Genomic DNA, 23,029 nt, shown 5'->3' on the forward strand with positions numbered 1-23,029 from the left:
TCAGCCTTTTCAAATAGGTTGATCTTGTGCTGGCCATTGCTGCTGAGGGCTTGAGAATGTTCCTGGCTRTTCTGTTATGTCTGATTACGAATCTACTACCTTCGTCTCTTCCTACAGTAATAATGTTACTCTGAATACTGTTATGAATAACTGCATTATACTGCAAAATACCAACCTTGACTTTGCAGTCACTGTAGACTATGACATACGGTTTCAGCATTGCTTCAGTTGTAGTCTTTTAGATTTACAGTAAAATATAATGGCATGGGCAAGATCCAGTTGAACGTAGGTCTTAGAATAATTTCCCTGCCCAAGGAGTTCAGATAATATCAAATATGATTTGATTTTGAGGATTTTTTTTTCTGTGAACCATATAAAAATATGTCTAAAGAGTTAATTGATTGCCTCTGGGATGGAATAGATAGCACCAAACTCTTTTTTTTTCCACTATGTTTTGTGGAAGATGGCTTCCTTCTTCTTTATCAGATCTTCAAACACCTCACCTTGCTTTCCCAGAAATCATACAATATGATGAATATCTTTAAATAATCAATGTACTCAGCATTTTTCAAAAACACTATAATTTTTTCTATTTGGCACTTCTGTAACTTTTATTTCCCTCTTTCATTGCAATTATGAGGGAGCTACTCATATTGAAACTGAAGTGAAATACTCCTCATTTGCCTAAACACTTTCATGCATGTATTCTATTAGACAGTAAACCATGAGCAGAGGGTTAATTACTGATATTCTCCTGCTGGTCTGCATTCAATTAATCTTTATGAACTGACTTGCAAGAGTGGGTGTTTTATCTTGCTTAATTTGTAAACACAAACAAGGATTATGCCTAAGGCTCATTACAGAAGGAATGCAAGTCTGCATGACTGTAACTTGTTTGTGAGCAGTAAAACCTGTCTGAGGTTTTTCCATTGTCACTGTTATGTACCCATTTTCCTCTAGGTGAGGAAACTCACAGTTGTGTATTCATAATTTAAGCTCTTATTACTATCTTCAGACATTTTAGCAATGTTTAAAACAATACATGCCACATCTAATAAAATGTTACCCACACAATGCAGAGGCTATCTTTGTCCTAATAGGTCAGTGATTTAAAAAAATAATAATTTCAAATATTACTACTTTTAGTGCTTTTATGACTGCTGCAAAGAGAAGGTAGRCTGTGAAGTTTGCTCTGCTCTTTAACTGAACTATGAGCTTAGAAATGTGTGTTTTTGTTAGAAATCAGTGGAAGAAAACGTGTTCTATTATTGATGTGYCTTTATGGACAACAATTTGACAACAACAGCTTTTCAGCTTAGGCTACAATTCCATGACAATATTTGATTTAACTAAGTAGATGCTAATACTGTCCTCTTTTCATCTCTTCCTTTGGGACAGCACTGATGTTTTTCTGATCATACGGTGAGCTTGTCCAGGGAGGAAATTCTGCAGAAAATGTCACTTGAAGAGTGGCAAGTGGCTAGAGTAATTAAAGAAAAGAAAGTGTGCTTCAAATAAACAGACTCCAAACATTTAGGCCATAGTGATAATTTAAAAACAATGACACCATATCTGAAAGGAGTTAGCTTGCARAACACCTGAGTTCTGGACTTCCAGCTGGGGCTGCTGCTGAACAAGTACAGTACTACAGTGGTTATTTCTGAGTGGTGTCCAAGGTCAGCCTGGATAAACATACTCAGTAAATGTAATCTCTGGGCTTCGAAGGTAAGGTAATTGTARCAAAGTCATTAGGTAAGAAGAAGCAAGTTGCTTTATAGGAAAGTATGGAAAAAGAYTATCCCTCACTAAATTTGGTTTGGATTTTATTATTATTACTTCAGCATCAGGAGCAACCTAAGACTTGGACTACTTGCTTTATTATGACTCTTCATAAAATACTGTAGTGTTTCCTCATTCTTGTGTTGACCAATATAGTTTTCATCAGTTCTCATAGTGTTACAGTTTACTGATCACCAGCAACGTAGATCTAGATGCAGCAACAGACTCATTGGTTTCTGTGGGATTTCCGTAGCTGAACAGCATTCTGCCTGTTGTTAACTTACTACTTTCAACCCTTCTTTTCTTCCAATTTCAGTATTAATAACCTGGCAGCTGAATTTGTAGTTTCTGTAGATTGTAATAGGCAGTTTGTAAGATCTGTCACCTTTAGCAGTAAATGGCAGAAGAACCTGTGGGTTATTGCTTTCAGCTGTTGCGATAGCTATTGCAGTAAATGACATTCCTCCCTATTATAGTGTTTGCAGCAAAATTTAGGAGTTTAATCCCTAGCATACGCTTCATGAGAACTCTCCCAAACATACAAAGTACTAGTATCACAAGTTTGTCAAGGATGGGTGCTGAATATTAAAGGTCTGCTGCTGCCTACACCCAGAGCTGGTGCCATGTTTAGATAAAATTGCATAATGCTGAAAGGGGAGATGGGAGATTCCTCCATTCCTCCTTCTGCATTTCTTCCTTGCTCAAGGCAAGGGCTTTCTTTACTGAGTGAGGAGTCATAGAATCATAGAATCAGTAAAGTTGGAAGGGACCTCTGGAGATCATCTAGTCCAACATCCCTGCTCAGCAGGGTCACCTACAGCATGTTACACAGGGTTGCACCCAGGCAGGCCTTGAAGATCTCCACAGAAGGAGACTTCACAACCTCTCCGGGCAACCTGTGCCAGTGCTCCGTCACTCTCACAGGGAAGAAATTCCCCCTCACAGTCATGTGCAACTGCCTGTGCTTCAATTTCTGCCCATTGCCTCTTGTCCTGTCACATGGGACAACAGAAAACAGTTTGTCCCTGTCCCCTTGACACCCTCCCTTCAGGTACTTATACACATTGATAAGATCCCCCCTCAGTCTTCTCTTCCCCAGGCTGAAGAGGCCTAGCTCTCGCAGCTGTTCCCCAGAGGGCAGCCCTCCCATCATCTTCYCAGCCCTCCCATCATCTTCCCAGCCCTACACTGGAGTCTCTCCAGTAGCTCCACATCTCTCTAGTACTGGGGAGCCCAAAACTGGACACTGTACTCGAGGCCTCCCCAGGAATGAGCAGAGGGACAGGATCACCTCCYTCCACCTGCTGGCAACACTCTTCCTAATGCACCCCAGGATACTGTTGGTCTTCCTGGCCACAAGGGCACATTGCTGGCTCATGGTCAACTTGTCATCCACCAGCACTCCCACGTCCTTCTCTGCAGAGCTGCTCYCCASMRGGTCAGCCCCCASCTTGTGCTGGTGCCTAGGCTTATTCCTCCCTAGGTGCAGCACTCTGCACTTGCCCTTGTTGAACCTCAGGAGGTTCCTCTCTGACCAACTCTCCAGCCTGGCCAGGTTTCTCTGAATGACAGCAGAGCCCTCAGGTGTGTCAGCCACTCCTCCCAGCTTGGTATCATCAGCAAACTTGCTGAGGAGGCACTCTGTCCCTTTGTCCAGGACACTGATGAAATCAAGTTGAACAGGATGGGACCCAGTCCTGAGCCCTRGGGRACACCACTAGCCACAGGCCTCCAGCTAGACTCCACGTCACTGACGACGACCCTCTGAGTTTTGCCTTTCAGCCAGTTCTCAATCCACMTCAMTGTCCACTCGTCTAACTCRCAYTTCCTGAGCTTWYCTASGAGGATGTTACGGGAGACAGTGTCAAAAGCCTTGCTGAAGTCAAGGTACACAATGTCCACTGCTCTCCCCTCATCAACCCAGCCAGTCATGCCATCAGAGAAGGCTATCAGATTGGTAAAGCAGGATTTCCCCTTGGTGAATCCATGCTGGCTACTCCTGATCACCTTCTTTTCTATCATATGCTTGGAGATGACATCCAGAAGGAGCTGTTCCATCGCCTTTCCAGGGATGGAGGTGAGGCTGACTAGTCTGTAATTTCCTGGGTCCTCCTTCTTGCTCTTCTTGAAGACTGGAGTGACACTGGCTTTCTTCCAGWCCTCAGGCACCTCTCCWGTTCTCCAGRACCTCTCAAAGATGATGGGAGTGGCCTGGCAACAACATCCGCCAGCTCCCTCAGTACCCGTGGGTGCATCCCACGCGGGCCCATGGATTTGTGGATGTCTAGCCTGCCCAGATCTCTAATCCTATCCTGCTCAACCAAAGGAAAGTCTTCCCTTCTCCAGACTTTCTYCCTCACGTCTAGGCTACTGGATTCTTGAGGGCTGCCCTTAGCAGTGAAGACTGAAGCAAAGACGGTATTCAGTAATTCTGCCTTCTCTGTATCCCTTGTCACCAGGGCCCCTGCCGCATTCAGTAGCGGGCCCACATTCTCCCTAGTCSTCCTCTTGCTGCTGATGAATTTGAAGAAGCCCTTCCAATTGTCCTTGACATCCCTTGCCAGACTCAATTCCAGCTGGGCCTTAGCCTTCCTCRCAGCATCTCTACATACTCTGRCTGCATTCCTGTAATCCTCCCAMGYAGCCTGTCCGCTCTTCCACATYCTGTGGACTTTCTTCTTCTGTCTGAATTTGGCCAGGAGCTCCTTGCTCACCCATGCAGGTCTCCCRCCCCCTTTTGCTGCACTCCTTACTCAGAGGGATGCAGTGCTCTTGAGCTTGGAGGAAGTGATGTTTGAATAGTCGCCACCTTTCCTGGACCCCCCTTCCTTCTAGGGCCTTAACTCATGAGATTCCTCCAAGTAGGTCTCTGAAGAGCCCAAAGTCTGCTCTCGTGAAGTCCAGGGGTGCAATSCTGCTTGTTGCCTTAGTTCTTTCATGCCGGATCCTGAACTCCACCATCTCATGGTCACTGCAGCCAAGGCTGCCCCCAACCTTCACATCACTAACCAGTCCCTCTCTGTTGGGAAGGACAAGGTCCAGCAGAACACCCATCCTTGTAGGCTTCTCCACCGTTTGTTACAAGAAGTTACAACAAAGGAGTCCCGCTCCTTTGTTGCAGCAGAGATCAGCTGGATGCCTCTGTAYGGTAGCACATCTCCAACAAGTGCGTTGTTTGTGCGTGTGTCATCTCCTCCTGTGATGACATGACAGCCTGGGGTGGGGGGGAGGTAGGACTTCACTGGCCTAATGTTTCTAATATTTTAAGACTTGAGGAGTCTCAAATTGTAGAAAATTCTTTCTTGGCTTGTTATTTGTGGTAAAGGACTAACTAAATTTGTGCTTAGTAGGTTAAGAGTTCTGTTATACAAATTTTAAGGGTTTTTTTTCAGTGTGAATATTTGTTAGCAGTGGTAACTGAGGCAGGTTACATCATGCACAAAACAAGATCTCTCTATGTTATCTTAGTCACTGTATCTAGTAAAGATTGTTGATTAGTGGAAATTGCTATACTCTTCATGTTTCTTTCTATATAATTTCTCTATAACAGTGAAAATTCTTTTTTCATAARGAAGGTAGCCCWCACATTTTGCCTACTATATTTTGTATTTTTCTTGTGTGAAAATTCATAGTATTATCTTTATAATTGCTTTTTCAGATGTGTGGTCTTTGTGTGCGACTTGTGTTGTGTTTCTAAGTTTAACTGTTGATTTCCTGTATGTAGAGGTAGTTGCAAAAAAATTTGGTTTAACATGCAAAATTCTTTGTACTTCTAGTTCCCAGTCTGTATCTTTAATCTGGTGTCATGCAACACTGCTTCAGCTAATAAACTTTGGATAAAATAGAGTTTTACTCATAGATTTGTTTTGAAGATCTAGTTTGTGGATCTTCTGTAAGTTAAGTTACACTGGAACTGTAAAACCAATCATGGTTTTAACCTTAGTCTTAGTTTTAACCTTAACCCTTTAACCATGGTTTCAACCTTAGTCTTCTCACAAATTTAGCATTTTAAAATTTATCATACAAATTGGTCTACTGAGCTAGCATTGTAGCATCTTTGTAGTCTTGCCAGTATTCAAGCTTTTGTAATACATGTTGTAACAGTTCACACTTCAGTGCTGTGCAAATCAAGCTATTGTAGTATTATGTTAGTAAAACTGATTTCCTTTTCTCTGCAGCTTATCTGCACTGTTCTTATCGCTAGATATGCCATTTTTCCCAGGAAAATGGTGGCCATTTTGTTCTACACAGATCAGATTAAGTTCTTTTGTGGGAGTTCTACAAAAGAAGAAAGGATAGATTCTAGTTCTTAATATCTGTCTTTGTTTTAATTTCAGCCAATATTTTTTGTATTCACAGTAGTGCTYACATTTATTAAAAGAATAGAGGTTATGTGAGAAAGATTTTTAATAAGGATAGACTAAAACAAAATACATMTCCTATCCTGAAATAACTTCAGAACCGATAACCAGTTAGAAGCAAGTATTTCAGAGGACTAATGATCTTAAAAATAGAAAACTACTAAATATGTTTTGAAAATGAGCAGCCAAGTAAGGAAGATGGACATTGCTATTACCCCAACAGAAATAAAGGCAGCATCTTAAATACTGTTGATGGAGAATCCCCGTGGGGTGGAAATGCTAGGACTATCCTCATGGCAGGAGAACCTTCAGTGGAGCTCAGACCTTCTTAAGCATCAGAAGGTCTACRTAGCAATAAGACACCAAGCTTGCATGATAATCCATGTTTTGCTTTGAAGAATAGCCATATTCCCTTAAGAAAGAACCACTTCCACGTTGTTCATTCTGAACAACCACAAGATTCACTTCAGTGTAAAGTCAGTCTGATTGCCGTGACACCACTGGTGAAGGGGACAGAGATGCTTCCTGAAAGAGTCATGATATGTTCACCACTAATCTGTTTTTATATTGGAATGATTACTGTAATGGCTCATTTTCTTTTTATTAGATATCAGTCAAAAGCCAGTCACCATTTTAATACCTGTATAACATAATTTGCCAAGATGCATGGTTTTTAGGACGGTAATAATGCACAGTGATTTTGTTCTGRGTTTTGCACATTGTTAGCATATCTGGCAGGTTTTACTTCATTGTGGCTTAACTAACTGTGAGAATACTTGTAAACGGCCTTTGCCAACTAAGCAAAGGTCTACATCTGATTGTGCTCAAAGGACATTTGGGTTTTGAGAATCCAAAGCTATATCCTCCGGTCTGTGCTATTTTGGGCTAAAGTAATGACAAATAGGGTGAGGTTTGTCAGCTAAGCCCTAGCTAAGAAATGAGAACTAACGGCTGCGAGTTCTGGAAACGGACCATAGCCAAACCAAGGGCTTTTGAGTTACAGCTTAAAAAAGAAAAGCTCGGCAACCACTTGATTAGGCTTTTGCTTTATGAGAGTCCCTGATTTTTGTTCAAATTGCTTTGTGGCTTTTACATTAGTGTTGTATAAATTGATTGAATTAAAAATATGAGATGGTTATCATCTCTCTTGGTGCTGTAACTTGGAGATAATGCCCAAAAGTGTCCTTCCTAGACTTTGTCTTAATGCAAACATGAAGGGGCTGTTCATTTATATGAAGGTGCTGATTGTCTTGGATTGTGTATAAAAAAAAAAATCCACATTTGCTAATATCTTGGACACTGTAGGAAGCACTTTTTGAAATGCATTTGTGAGAAATAAGGAAAAATGTAAATTGTTAAACTTGTGTTTCTCCGTTACTARAGAGGTTGAAAACATACTTCTTGAGCGTTTATGAATGGAAGTTCATTTAACTTGCTTTAGAAATATTGCACTGGTATATTTTTTTGCTTATTACCTTGTTATTTTCTTTCTGTCATAGGCATATGTACAATTTTAGAAAGAAATATTAAGTGTACCTGTTTTTAAAAAAGCTGTCTACACAATTGCAATAATGACAGCTTAAATCTAGCTTATGAGGTCATTTTAAATTAGACTGCAATTCCTCAAGTAATCAAAGTTAACTTATGGTACATTCTTGTGCACACATGCGCGCGCACGCTCTCTCTCTCTCTCTCTGTATTTGCTTGAGTATTTCAGTCCATATAAATAGGTTCTCGGTGCTTTAAAAAACTGCTTTTATTTTGAAAAACTTTCTTATAAACACACAGATCTTTCAAAAGATATTAAATCAAATAGAGAGTTCTGTGCAACGGTAATATGAACTAATATTAAAAATAACAGAAAGTACTCTCCCCTACTCACTCAGAACTTTGTCAAACTAATTATGTTGAAGTATTGTGAAAGTATTTTAGATGAGTTTGTGTTGCATTCCATGCCTGGAAGTTCTACACTGCATGAATTTGAAGTTTGCCAACCCTACTGATTACATTGTAATAATTATTTTTTCTTGGGAGGAAAACTAAGAACTACATCCATGCTACAGCTTAGTTCCAGGTGCTCTTTCCCAGCTTCTTTCCTAATAAACTAAAAGATTATGAGTGTTGACTATCATAGATATTTGAAAAGCACTTTTATAAAAAAATAGCTATTTAAGTTTGACTTTGAGCTGTAGTGTGATTGACTGTTCCATGAGTCTAATCAGTTTAATCTCTAATCAAGAAAAATGTTGTCAACTTTAAAATATTCTTTACTGCTAATGTGATTTTTTTTTTCCTATCAATTCCTTACTTAATCAATCACTCTGTTTCCCTCTACCTTCCATGGCAGTCTTTTCCCTGTGAAAGGACCAATCTGTCTAAGGTAGAGAAATTCAATTTCTATGTATTGATTGCCATGTCTGCATGTAGTTAACTTGCAGAGGCTATGCTAATCATTAATCTGTCCTGTTTATCTCTACTTTTGTATTTTTTTCCCCAAAATTCATTTATTTTTCTGTTCTTACGCAAGTATCAGGCAGCATGATATCTAATTTGTAACCCTAATAAAGGAAATATTTTCAGTTGTTAAACAATAGTTTTATAAAACCTTTTGATTTCCATCATTATAATAATTTTTTACACTGACATCATAAATTGTATTTTCCTTTTCTGGTGTGTGATTTTTGTCAGAAATAGTACTCTTTTATTTTTATTCATATTTATTTATTGCTTTTATTTAGGCTAGAATTTGAGAGACAACAACGAGAGGAGCTTGAAAAGCTGGAAAGTAAAAGGTAACCTTATTCACTGTGTTTTTTGTATAATTTTTGAGAATATAAATGTATATTCTCTCATATATGTATGTGAAAAAGTATAAAAATATATTAAAGGAAAAATATATATGGATCAATATATATGTATATATATCATTGTGGACTCATTTAAGTCATTAATTTTGAATCTCAGCATTAATCAGCAAGCAGAGAATCCTGATTTAAATAATTTTATCTTGTTTTTTTTTCTATGAAGTCTTCAAAGATTTAATTATTTTCTTGAACTGTTGATTCTCATTGATTAGTAACCAGATAGACATGCTGAACTATAGCTAAATGTGATCTTTAGCAAAACAAATACCAAATTTAAGGTTATCAGGTAGATGTACTATCTAAATGTAAGTTATAGTCCTCRTTCCTAATTTTCATGGTATTATTTTGAAAGATGACAAATGATTTATTTTTTTGTACACTTGAGTTGCCTTTGGATGGAATCTTGGAGGAATGTAGAAAACTAACACTTCAAAYTCTGCTTTTTTAAATAAATTATAGTGATAGTATGTACATACCAATTGTATTCATCGGCAAATTATTATAAAATATTAGTTTGAAAGCCAAAACAAAGTGTTATCATCAGCTAATGAACTGAACTGATTGTTCTGGCTTATCATATTTACTAAGATTTTGGAAGCAGTTGATCTCAGCATCTTGCAGATCACAGACTTGCTTTGACAACCTGAAAGAGGCTTTCTGTTTTCTCAGCTTTAGAGAGCTTTCTCAGTTTTGAAACATCTGGTTATATAACCAGACTGAGTTATATAAACTCAGAAAGAATAACTCTGAACGATTAGAAGCTGTTGTTTAGAAAAAGTTAAAGATACTGATATTTCTCCTTTTTGTTATGTTGATGTGATTTGGATTCAGATTACGATGAAGTTGCTTTGCTACTGCTTTAATTTATCAGACTTGGGCTTCTCCAGAACTGATACATTGTCTTTACACGTGTTCAGGCAATTGTATTAATGGGATAATTGTAACATACCTTCAAGTCTCAAGTCTTTCCTCACTCTGAACCCATTAGAGCCTTTAAACTTAGTGTCATACAGGATGTCTTAAARCAATTTCTTCTCAAAAGAATCTATTCCTAAACTTATAAGCCTGTTTATTTACAGCTTAAGTGGGTTAGAACCCATTGAACTAAAAAATTGTTTTAATTCACCTGTTAGCTCAAATTTGGTGGGGACAAATTTCTAATCAAGTCCTTTTACCAAAGTCTGTGTATAAAAAAAATACATATGTGTGTGTAAATGTTTGTATTTGCTCTTCACTGTGTGCACTGATACATGTCCTGTCAATATTTTTACTGGATTTGACAGAGCTAATACAATCTAATATTATTCTACCAACATAAATGCCATTAATTTATTTTCCTATAATTTCGTATGTCCAMAACTTCGGGTGTTGATATAAGCTGTATTAATCTCTTTACCATTTGTCTCCAGCATTGAGCCAATTTCAGGTAATATAAGATCTTAACCTGTAGCACAATAAAATTATCAAATTTTTTCACTTTAAGCTGTTCAGAGTGATATATACTGCAAAATTCTTGTCCAGATTGTCTTTACTTCTTAGGRAAATGCCATTTCTTAAGGAAATGTCTTTTGGGGAAAATGAAAAGTTTGAAATCTCCTATGTAAATGTTCTATTGTAGGAAACAAATAGAAGAAATGGAAGAAAAGCAAAGATCTGACAAGGCAGAACTTGTAAGAATGCAGCAAGAAGTAGAGTCACAGCGCAAAGAAACAGAAATAGTACAGCTGCAAATTCGAAAACAAGAAGAGAGTCTGAAACGGCGAAGTGTTCACATTGAGAGCAGGTTAAAGGATTTGCTGGCTGAAAAAGAAAAATTTGAAGAAGAGAGGTTACGGGAACAACAGGAGATAGAGATTCAGAAGAAGAAGCAGCAGGAAGAAATTTTTGCCCGGGTCAAAGAAGAGTTGCAGCGACTACAAGAACTTAATCATAATGAAAAAGTAGAGAAAATGCAGATTTTCCGTGAACTAGAAAAACTTAAAAAAGAAAAAGATGAACAATATATCAAACTAGAATCAGAAAAAAAGAGACTTGAAGAACAAGAAAGGGAGCAGGTAATGTTGGTGGCTCATCTAGAAGAGCAGCTTCGAGACAAACAGGTCATGATAGAGCTACTGAAGAGAGGAGATGTTCAGAGAGTTGAAGAAGAGAAAAAAGATCTTGAAGATATTAGAGAATCTCTTTTGAAAGTCAAGGAAGCCCGATCTGAAGGTGATGAAAACTGTGAAGAGTTAGAAGCAGCACAGCATAATTTCATAGAGTTTAAAAGAAAACAACTAGAACAGTTGAATATTTTAGAGAAGGATTTAGTTCAACAAATGGATCACCTAGAAAAGGAAATAGCACAAGAAAAAGGAACTCTAGACCACTTAAAATTTGCACATGAAGAACAGTTAGATATTGCCAAGAAAGAAGATGAAAACTTTGCAGATGCTGTACTAAAGACTGATGAATTTGAAAAGATAAAGCCAGCAGAATATAAGCTCCAATCTAAAGCACGCCAGCTTGAATACCTGAAGAATAATCATTTGCCAGCTCTGCTGGAAGAAAAGCAAAGAGCTTCTGAAGTTCTTGATAGAGGTTTATTAGGATTAGATACTACTCTCTATCAAATTGAGAAAGAAATAGAGGAAAAAGAAGAGCAGCTTGCCCAGTATAGAGCTAGCACAAACCAGCTGCAGCAGCTTCAAGAAACATTTGAATTCACAGCCAATGTAGCTCGCCAGGAAGAAAAAGTTCGGAAGAAGGAAAAGGAAATCCTTGAATCAAGGGAAAAACAGCAGAGAGAGGCATTGGAACAAGCTGTTGCTAAGTTAGAAAGAAGGCACTCTGCTTTGCAACGTCGTTCCACGATAGACTTTGAAATTGAGGAGCAGAAACAGAAGCTTGCCACCTTGAACAACAGCAGCAGTGAACAGGCAGGTCTGCAGGCTAGTCTAGAAGCTGAGCAAAAAGCCCTCGAGCAAGACAGAGAACGGTAAGTATTGTAGTAGCATCAAGTTACTGGAGCCTATGCCCCAAGAGTGAATTTTCTTATAGTTTAGATTTTGAGAGAACAGATTGTTCTATTTCCCAGTGTTAAAAGTTTCCTGCTGAGCTTAAAGTAAGTTACCCGGAACTGAGACTGTGTATCACTTTTTTTTTTTTAAGGATTCTTGTTTTCTAATTGATTTCTATTCTATTCAGATACTTATCCAATCCCCAGCAGCACAGTATTTCCATTAATCACTGCAGTATTTGAATTTATTTTTTACCTATTCAGAAAGCTCAGGCAACCTTATGCTCTGTCTTTTTGCAACTAGTTACATTTATAAAATTAAAATATCATATTTTGTTTCTGTGGTTGTTCAAGATTTATATCCTGATAGCTACAGTAGACTGCCAGCTGCCTGTCGTCTGATGATGGGCTGCACACTTCCAGTATTCAGAGTAAACAGGTGTAATATTTAATATTTAGTAATTGGTTTCAGGGCTTAAAAAATACAGACTAACCATAGATCCATGTAAAATTTGATGTTAGCTTTGAGCTTATTTGATAAATATACAGGTACTTCAGCACAGCTCTGTGAATATAAAACCTTTTCTGTACAGAAGCAATGTCATCAGCTATATCCATGATAACTATGGATTAGCATTCAGGGTAAGTATGGGAGGGTCAGAGAAAGGTAGTTCAGATAAGAATGAATATTCCTTTACCAGAGAAGAGAAAAAAATGTTTTTGCTTTGTTTTTGACCCAAGCAAAAATCCATTGGAATTTGTGCATTGAATTTAGGTGGTATGGAAAAGGGGCAAAATTGCTGTTTTCTAAAATATAATTTTAAGTGTTGTTCATGTTAACACATGTTAAGTGTGATAATACTAGAATTTTAAAATATTTCATTATTGGCAATATTATGACTTTTTCTTAGGATAGCACTTGTGATTTGTTTTTTAATTCTGATGATGATTATGCAGTTCTGCATTTCAGACAGCTGCTTGATTAGAAAAATCACTCTGAATAGGCCACAAATAAACTTTTCTATAAACAAATTGATGAGTTCTTTTGTATCCTTTTTCTTTTAAACTGTTATCAGAAGATAATAGTTTCTTTCTATAGCCCATGTAGAGGTTACTGTTTCACTTTGTAAAGTTACATTGTGTGTATTTTAATTAAGCCTTTTCAATACAGATTTATTGTTTTGTTGAAGCTGTTATCTTTATTTGTCATAATTGTCTTGATAAGCAGATAATCTGGTTTTATACAGTGAGCATCTAACTTGAATAATGTCAGCTATAAACAAAGCAATGTTGTCCCCCAAATGGATAGCTCTAGCCCTGAAGAGACTGCTAGATTGTGTGATGGTAACTGAAAAAATACTGTAGTCAGCTAGAAGACTGAGGTTTGAAAAAGATACTGAAGAAGTGAAAAGCTATTTTTTTCTTTTCTTTATTTAAAGTCTTCTTGCACAAACTATATATTAAAAAAAAAAAATCTTGTAGTCTTTGATTGAATGGCCCAGGGGCCTGTATAGTTCAGTTCAGAATATTGTTTGTGCACTCACAGGGATAGTTGACTSTGTGAACATTTTTGCAGGAGAGCGGCTGAAGATACCTAATGTATACTATACCTAATACATACTATTGTATGTTAAATGTTTTGGGCCAACTACATCATTCTTATGCATGTGTGTTTGCATTTACAATTTGGAGTAAATTGTAACCTGTGACTTCAGTGTCTTGAACACTGTAGTGAATAGATGAATTGTGTGTATTCTTGTTGTTTATCTGGATATTGTTGTGTGATGATATATTCTGAAAAGAGAGGTTCAAATCAGTGTTAATGATCAGAAAATTTTTAAATACAGTGTTCATTTGAAATGCTGTACAAGCATAAATCCATCATATCTGGATAAAACTGGTTTTCTCCTGTTTGAATAACATTTTGTCTTTATTGGCATGAGATTTGTGGCAATAAAGTGATCAGAAATCATATTTAGAGTCATCTTTTGTGGCCGTATCACTCAAAAGTAACAGGGTGTAGTTCAGTGTACTGGTGAATCCATCACACAGCTGGTTAAGTTTATAGCTGTAGTAAGTGATATCTTTTGATGGTAGGATGTGTACAAATCAAGAGAGAACTTGTGTTGCTTTAATGTCATTCTGATCTTTGCAGCTAAATTGATTTTCCATTGATGCAAACACTCTCATTTCCATGAGCCATCTCCCATCCACTTTCCCTCAGGATGCAGGACTGATTTACTGTGAATCAAAAGGAACAGATGGCTTCTAGCTGTGCTGCAAAAAGTGCTTTCTCTCTAAACATGAAGTAACGATTCAGCCTGCGTTAGTCCAGCCTAAGCCTCTGCGTTTGTCCTCTTTCCATTTTTCTGTTTTAACCTTCAAGACAGAAAAAAGTCTCATCATCATACTTCTGAGGTTGTATGGCTGAAAATTTTAAATACATGMAATTTTTATGTTAAGTGTGAAATGCTAATTTGTATAGTTTCCCCTTTTGTAGGAAGTTCTTTTTTCTTATTCTRTAATTTTCAATGCCTAAAAAACAATTACCTTTAAAGGCAAAAATTGTAACAGAAGCAGGGAAGGCTATTACTGTGTTACTAATCTAATCTCAGCTGTAATGCAAGTGAAAAGTGTATTTTGTGGTTTACTTAGTTTAATTTAACTACATAATAAGAAAGTGATAAATATTGCCAGAAGTGCTGCTTATTTTGTACTAGATGCCTCAGGCATTTTTGGCCAAAAATACTGCATCAGATTTTATGTATTCTACCATGTRCATGAATCTGGCTGATGTTAAATTTATTTGTTAGAGAAAATGAGGAGGATTCCATTTTGGAAAATGATTTATTAGGTATAAAAATAAATACTAGATTTTATTTTGCAAATAAGTTTTCAAAACAGAAACAAGGAATAGCTGGAAATTAATCAGATTTGTATGTTTTGCACTCGTTTTACAGATTTTCTTATAAATTTGTTTTGTTACATAATTCTTCTAGGTTGTGTTTGTTTTTTGGATTAGTATTGTCTTCTGTTTTTTCTTTTTTTCRTTTAGCCATTTATTTATCACCAGAAGCCAAAGAACTGAGGTCATCAATAGCATTTTGTAATAAGGAAAGTATGTTCAAGTGATCCTAGAAGATAGATTAAGTCTTATGAATTAATATTTAGTTAGATGCCAGTTGCACTGGAAGTTATTAAAAATGTTTTATTTAGCTTAACAGTGCTGTTGTAAACTGTCTGTCAGTCTCTTATTATCCTATCTAAATATGCTGAAAGAAACAATGGGTATTTTTATATCTTTATAAATATTAATACCTAGGACCTTACATACAATTATACTAATGYAAGTACAACACTTTCCACATGAGCTGTGGGAATCAGTGGAATTTTAAAACTGATGTGAATTACATTTTAAAATCTCTTTATAGCCTGGACCAAGAAATTCAACAGCTGAAGCAAAAGATATGTGAGGGTGATGGTGGACAGAAAGGAAATCACGGCGTATTAGAAGAGAGACTTTCTTACACCAGTTCACCTACCAGCCCAACAAAGCCGCAGCCATCCTCCATTCCACTAGTTGATGATAGGTAGGTAACCTGGATATCCGCAATATTTTGTCACAAATTTAAACAAAAGCTTTGGAACAGAAATAATTTGGAAGATCATTTTGTCAGGGTTAGAGTGCAATTAAATACTGTTAATTGTACTTAGAGTAGTCTAGACATAAAATTAATTTGCTGTGCTTTACTTTAAATAACCAACTGGCTAATCTGCGGTTCCCATGCAGTTTGTTTTTGAATAGAGGTTTGCACAACTGTAGACTTAAATGCACTGAAATTGTTTTTATGTTTAGAGTTACTTCCTATGGTATTGCTTTATGCATGCTAAAAGCAAAAAAGTAAGTGAAATTACATTATGCATTTTTAATAGGGCAGCAGCCTGGCATCAGTTTTTTTAAAAAACCCTAAACTATTATTTTTTCCTCTCAGTCTGTTTTACACTTGTACATGCAGTAATTACTATCAACTATTGGAACACTCTCTTTGTTTGAAGACAAGAATTTTGTTAGTCTAAGTTGCCCATATTACAAAATTGTAAAAGCAAACTACTAAGTAACAAACAAACTAAATACCAGCCTTCTCTTTGCTCCTTATCTCCCTAGCCCTCCATAATACTTTTACGTAGATATGTACACATAGCAGTGACTTAACCTGTAGTCCATCAAATGGTCTAGTGGTGTTTATAAATTGTTAACCTTGGCCTGTTAAATGAACACTTGCTGGGAAATCCATGTTCTTTGCAGAGGGATAAAATCGGTCTAAAATTAAGCTTGCCAGTTAAGAATTGTGTGATATTTAGGGTCCATTTCAAAAAGCCCTTTAACCTACCTTGATTTTCTTTTAATTAAGAATACCTATATATATATGTATTTATTATTATTATTATTTTAACTTTGCATGTATCTCAAAGGATAAATGCCTTTATTGAACAAGAAGTACAGAGACGGCTTCAAAATATTCATCACAGATCTGAGGATAACCATGCTAGCCTGTCCTGGTCTACAGAAAGTTTAAAGGTGAGCAAAGCTGAGTAGGAAATACTGAATTTCAAAGCTGATTTGATTTCATTGTTCAATAATGTTGATATTTTTGTGCATTTATTTAATTTACCAGAAAATAAAACAGTAAATTGGGGTTTTAGGTTTGGCTATACGTTTTTTTTTTTTCTAGTGACTGTATTACAAGTGTAATGGTCTTTGTAATGAAGATAGTGTAAATGGCAATAAGATGATTTCAGACAGGGTCGAAATGTTCTTTTTATGCTTTTATAATATGTTGAATAAAATTCTATCAAGAAGAATGGTGACTGTTTGCAAGAACAGTAGTTGCACACAACTGCTTTTTTAAAAACTAAAAACCTGATTAATCAGAAGATTGACTTAATTCAATTTCAGGACAGTTTTTAAACAAATATAAATAAAATGGTCATTTTTAGCCATTAAATAGGCTATCTCTTCCTATAAATACTTCTAAACCAACTTGTACAAGAGAGGTACTTTAATTATTTTATTATTACCTTCACCTTTTTTGTTCGTAGGATAATGGGAGACTTAATAATGGCACTGTTCAACGCAAGCTAAAATATGAAGTAAGTCATAATTTGTCAGAATGAAATGATTGTCTTAAATTATGGCATGCCTGGTAATTAAATTTCTTAATGTTTAGCTGCATAATTAGAATTTCAAATTCATAGAAAGATTAATGGATAATAGAGACAGCAATATATTTTTCCAGCTTGGAATTTTTGCAGTGATTTTTGCAGGTTGGGCACAGCTTTTTCCTTATTTGAAAGATGTGTTATAATGGTGGAGGTTTCTTYCTTGTTTTGTCATAATTCTTTATTTGAAACAGTATCCCTTTCTCATTTTTTGAGGATAAAAGCTTTTTAATGAGGGGGAGCTAGATTGTCTGAATTCAGAATACCATTTCACAGTGAACTYGTTACTGGAAGGATGTTTAAAACATTACCAGTAACATCAGGGAAATTTTCTGAATATGTCATGATGGTTTAATATACAGACAATTTTATAGCTTTTTTAAACTGAACCTTAGACCTCTCCCACAGTATTTAGTTGCCTAATTTTTTTCTTGAAACATATGGTTAATTAAATCTTGATTTGGAGAGTTGCTCCTAAACGTTTTTTTGGATCTGACCCCTATTGGTCTTTTTTTTTTTTTTTTTTTTTTTTTTTTTTAAAAAAAAAAAAAAACTGTTTGGGACCTTTATGCTCTTTTGAATTTTACACTACCTTGAACTTTATAGGACTACACTTTGTTTCCCTATTGTAAGAATTTGATATTGCAATTTTGTAGAGGGAAAGAAGATAATAACAGGCATATAAATTTCTGCGTTAGCCTTTCACTTTCCTGTATTTTTGGTGTAAAACAAATATAAGCCAAGTGAAATGGATACTGTACAAAAGAAAAGTTGGGAAGATCAACCATTCCTGAATCAGACCTCAATCAGTTTTGTTGGATTTGATCTGTCAAATTGTGTTTTATTTTGAATAATTTTACAAACCCAATCAAAATGAAACCTGCATTTAATAAATGTTCCAATCAGAAGATCTTTTTTAAAGGTACTTCTATTTTTTTTTCTTTAAAATTTTTTAGCAGAAAAGTCAACAGTGGCAGCCACGTTATGGCTTTCCATTTTTATCTAAAGATGGCAATTGTGCTTCTGAATTGTGTGGAGAAAACACAGGAATAACAGATCCTAAAAGACAGAAGGCATATACAGAGATGTGGAATATATTTGCTAGTCCTGGAAGAATCTCCTCTCCCTTTACATCAAAGGATGCATTTGAAAATGAAAGGAATAATTCAGAACAGGAGAACTTTGCTTGCCTTTATGATACTGAAAGTAACTTTACTCAATCTAAAAATATGAATGCTTTAAAGAGGAAGAATGTTCCTCATCAGAATGTTTTATCTACTTCCTTACAAAGTCATGACTTAAATAATGTGGCTTATTCAAACTATAAGGCTGAAAATTTCAATCATTTTGATGATAAAAGAAGTATTTCTCAGGATCATGACAGCTCAAGAACTGAGTCTGATTGTTTCCACTTGCARCGTCTGTCTCCTTTAGGATCTTTAATGTGTGCTAATGAGCAGGCTAGTTTCAACAGGATATCTTACCTTGTCTTTTCTCAGTCTAACGTAGATTCTGAAATGACTTGTGAAGAAAACAGTCCATTTAAGACAGTGCACCCGACAATCCAAGGCCAGTCTAGTAATTCTCAGCTTCAAATTGAAAAAGCCCCTAATATGATCTCTTCTAAGTCACTAACTTCTTGTTTTGATGCGAAGCCAGAACAAACCTTTGGTTTGGGATATCTTTTCAGTAAGCTCTCTTGCTTTTACAAAGGTACCAGTAGTCATTTGCTGAACAGTACCGTGGTTTCTAAACAAATTAAGGAGCTGGCAAGTCTGTGTGACAAAAGTGAGAGATGTGCACAAGTGCTATCATTAATAAAAAACCTCCCATTTTTAAGAAACTTGCAAGTAGACCTATTTTTCAATTCAGATATGAGCCGAGACCTATCTCACTCTGCTGAAGAGGCTAAAGCTCAAACTGATAATGTCATTCAGCTAGAATCCCCTGTGCAAGAGGATATCACAGTGTAYGTAAACACTGAAATCTCAAACGCATGTGCAGAAAAGCCTACTGAAGGATCTGTTTACTGTTGTAAAAATGAAAAATTGGAAAATAGCCTTGTATTAAGACAGAAGTTTGTGCATTTTCCTGATGTCCTTTTGAAGCTTCAGGTCTACTCTTTGGAACAGGTACTGGAATATTTAACCTGTGCCTTACCTCAAATTTCTTTTGGTATGGAGGAATTGAAAGGTGTATATTGGCTTGCTGCTGGCAATTGCGGAAGACCTGATCCAGAACCTGCTTGCTTGCTTTTGTTCAGTTCTGTTTTGTATGTTGTTGTTTTGTCAGACAAACAGGACGTTTGTCAAAATTCCTTGGAAATATTTCATAAGGTTCCGATCATCACAATAGAAGAGGTTCAAGTTGGTTTTGCTGGACAGAATATTAGACTTCTGTGTTCTACTGAAGATAGTTTACTCACAATATTTACTTATAACAAACACTTCACTCAAAGAATTTGCCGTGACATAATGAGTGTTTTGATTTCTGCAACAGATGATGCTGGTTTTTTAAATCACCMGCTCTTGAGAGGTGATTTGTTGCAGATTTCACTTGACTGGGCGTCCGAGGTAAATGAGTTAGTTTTTTCGAATGGGGTACGATTGTCCTGTAAATTCAGAACTATGTTAGCTGATCTGGTCTACTTACTTCATGAAAATATGGGAAGCAATAAACCTTCATTAGGTGATGTTCGTATACTGCTATATACCACAGTGAAAAAAGACTGTTTTAAGCAGACTGTATTTAGATCTCTAGTTCTTACCACTACKCACATAGGTCTCTTGAGGGAAAATGTCTTTTATTCTGCTCGTAACTTTTTGAATACTTTACCCCAGCGATCACAATTTGACAAGCTTCAGCTGTACAGTTTGAATGATCTCCGGTGTGTAGTTTTGCCAGACAAAGAGAACTTCACAAAAATTGAGCTTGTTTTCTCTAGAAGAAGCAAGATTGGATCTGATTCAGGAATTGGTTTTTCTAAGTACAGTGAAAAAGAAGTAAATACTCAACTGACAGTCATTCCATCATTTCTTCAAAACAGTTTGCATCTCCCTTCAGAAATCTGGAAATTAACATTCAGCTCAAGTGAAGAAGCCATTTGGCTAATTATGCATCTGACTAGGTGTTGAAATCCAAATACATTTAGATACATTCAAAATAAGAGGTAATGAATACTGGTAAAATACTTTTTATCAATAGGCAAAACAGTCCTTTTAGGCTTTAAGGGAGTACCTTAGGGTGTATATACGCATCTCACCAACAATCATTATTATTTGATTCTGTTGGTGGCTCTTTAATATAATTGCACAAACATTTCCTTGGAAGGATGAAGAAATTAAATGTTTCTATTTTATGTGCTAGGTGGATCAAAGCTATAATTATGGCTGTGTCTTCAGATTTCTGTTTTGGCTATTGTTTCTGACTCCCTCCATTTCCTATCCATTTTAATTACTGTCTACTGCATTCCTCCTTCACTGCCTTTTCCTTAATCTTTCTGTCTGTCTTTATTTTTTGTGATTCTCATCTATTTCATGTCCCTGATTTCAGTACTTCACAACATTTGGAATATTTTTTGTGTGTCCGAATTGCAAAGTGTTTAAGCCTATGGTGCATTCCTTGTATGCTGTTAATGTTAAGGATGTTTGTAGCTTTCGTACCTTACAATTTTGGAAAGAATARCATTGACAAGCAATTCTCCTCTGCTTTGGAGTTTCACATTTCACATTTGAGAGCGCAGCTAACAGAGGCAGCAAACACACACAGTACTTTGCGTAGCAGTTCGCGCAGAAGGAGCACAATTAGGTGCAAAAGAACATCTTTCTTTTTCCAGTGCTAGTAGTGCCCACTTTCACAAACATGGTTATAACTCACTGTAAAGCATATTTGCCTGTAGCTGTTGGAGTTGCTGCATCAGCTGTGTCAGAAGCTTCAACCCAGACAGACTCTCTTACAGCAGATGCTGCCCTGCCGGTCTCAGGCTGCAGGGAGTGCTTGGAGCCTCTCCAGAAGGCCTGGACTAATGGTCCACCCTGCTGCAAGAGGTGTGCTGTTGCTGACGATTTGTGTTGTCAAGTCAAGGAGTTGCGGGATAAAGTCAGCAGATTGTGAAGCATCCGAGAAAGTGATCAGGAGATAGACAGGGCATTCTTAAATACTGCACTGCTCCAGGAGTCTCAATCCCCTGCAGCAGGGAAGTTGCTGGAAGGCTCTGTGCAGACTGAAATAGTGCAGCATAGCACTGTAGAAGCACTCAGAAGAGGTGACGAGTGGTTGTAGTGGTTGACTCCATGCTGTGGGGGATGGAGACGCCTGTCTGCTGACCTGACMCCTCTTCCAGAGAGGTTTGATGCCTGCCGGGGGCAAGGATACAAGATGTGGTTGAAAGGCTGCAGAGGTTTGTCTGCTCATCAAACTACTACCTTCTGCTGCTCTTTCACGTGGGTGCTAATGATACAGAGAGCAAGCTGGAAACAATCAAGCAAGACTTCAAGGCTTTGGGCATGATGGTCAAGAGTCTGGGAGCCCAGGTGGTCTTCTCATCAGTCCTGCCAATTAGGGGGAGGGATGGGAAGAGGAGTAGAAAAATTTTCCAAATTAACAGCTGGCTGCAYCACTGGTGTTGGCAATGGGGTTTTGGTTTCTATGACCATGGGGCATTGTTTGAAGATCAGCAACTGGTGGGGAGAGATGGGGTTCACCTCACCAAGCAGGGCACATTTGCCTTTGCAAACAGGTTGGCCAACCTGGTAAAGAGGGCTTTAAACTAGGTAGGAAGGGGGAAGGAGAGAGTCRTAGAGAGAGGGTAGTCAATAAAACACAACTTGGGTTGGGAGGCCTGCAACAGGTGCATCCAGCTGGGGATGTGTGTTTGGGACATGGCAATGGGGGACCCCCCTACACTGTTCCTGGGAAACCTGCAGGCATGACCACCTCTCTGAAATGCCTGTACACCAATGCGCACAGCATGGGGAACAAACAGGAGGAGCTGGAGATCTGTGTGTGGTTGCAGGGCCATGATCTTGTTGCAGTTACAGAGACACGATGGGGTAGCTCGCATGACTGGAACATTGTCATGGAAGGCTATGTGCTTTTTAGGACAGACAGACCAGGAAGAGGAGGTGGTGGAGTTGCTCTTTATGTGAGAGAGCAACTGGAATGCACCGAGCTCTGCCTAGAGGGGGAGGGGGAGGAGGAGGCAGTTGAGAGCTTATGGGTAAAGATCAAAGGGCAGGCTAACATGGGGGACACTGTTGTGGGTGTCTACTACAGCCCAGCTGACCAGGAAGGGGAAGTTGATGAGGCCTTCTATAGACAGCTGGAGGTAGCCTCACAATCACAGGCCCTGGTTCGCATGGGGGACTTCAGCCACCCTGACACCTGCTGGAGGGACTACACAGCAAGGCACAAACAGTCCAGGGAGGCTCCTGCCATGCATTGATGATAACTTCTTGTCACAAATGGTGGAGGAGCCTACAAGGATGGGTGTCCTGCTGGACCTTGTCCTTCCCAACAGAGAGGGACTGGTTAGTGATGTGAAGGTTGGGGGCAGCCTTGGCTGCAGTGACCATGAGATGGTGGAGTTCAGGATCCGGCATGAAAGAACTAAGGCAACAAGCAGGATTGCACCCCTGGACTTCACGAGAGCGGACTTTGGGCTCTTCAGAGACCTACTTGGAGGAATCTCATGAGTTAAGGCCCTAGAAGGAAGGGGGGTCCAGGAAAGGTGGCGACTATTCAAACATCACTTCCTCCAAGCTCAAGAGCACTGCATCCCTCTGAGTAAGGAGTGCAGCAAAAGGGGG

The 23,029-nt window shown here is 37.7% G+C and overlaps 1 protein-coding gene across 5 annotated transcripts in view; it reads left to right on the forward strand.

Moving 5' to 3' along the window:
* The window catches only part of KIF16B (kinesin family member 16B), a 146,903-nt gene that overhangs the window by 72,136 nt on the left and 51,738 nt on the right, over positions 1–23,029 (forward strand). For 4 of the 5 annotated variants that reach the window (XM_085305597.1, XM_085305599.1, XM_085305600.1 and 1 more), the window contains exons 18-23: positions 8,488–8,520; positions 8,879–8,932; positions 10,623–11,981; positions 15,434–15,592; positions 16,476–16,581; positions 17,103–17,153. In XM_085305597.1, coding sequence (XP_085161723.1) covers positions 8,488–8,520; positions 8,879–8,932; positions 10,623–11,981; positions 15,434–15,592; positions 16,476–16,581; positions 17,103–17,153 — 1,762 coding nt within the window. The remainder of the gene's footprint in view (positions 1–8,487; positions 8,521–8,878; positions 8,933–10,622; positions 11,982–15,433; positions 15,593–16,475; positions 16,582–17,102; positions 17,154–23,029) is intronic. The other variant, XM_085305598.1, reaches the window with a different exon arrangement.

Source organism: Rhea americana, unplaced genomic scaffold (assembly GCF_003343005.1).
Source record: "Rhea americana isolate MKP2758 unplaced genomic scaffold, rheAme1 scaffold_223, whole genome shotgun sequence".
Taxonomy (NCBI): domain Eukaryota; kingdom Metazoa; phylum Chordata; class Aves; order Rheiformes; family Rheidae; genus Rhea; species Rhea americana.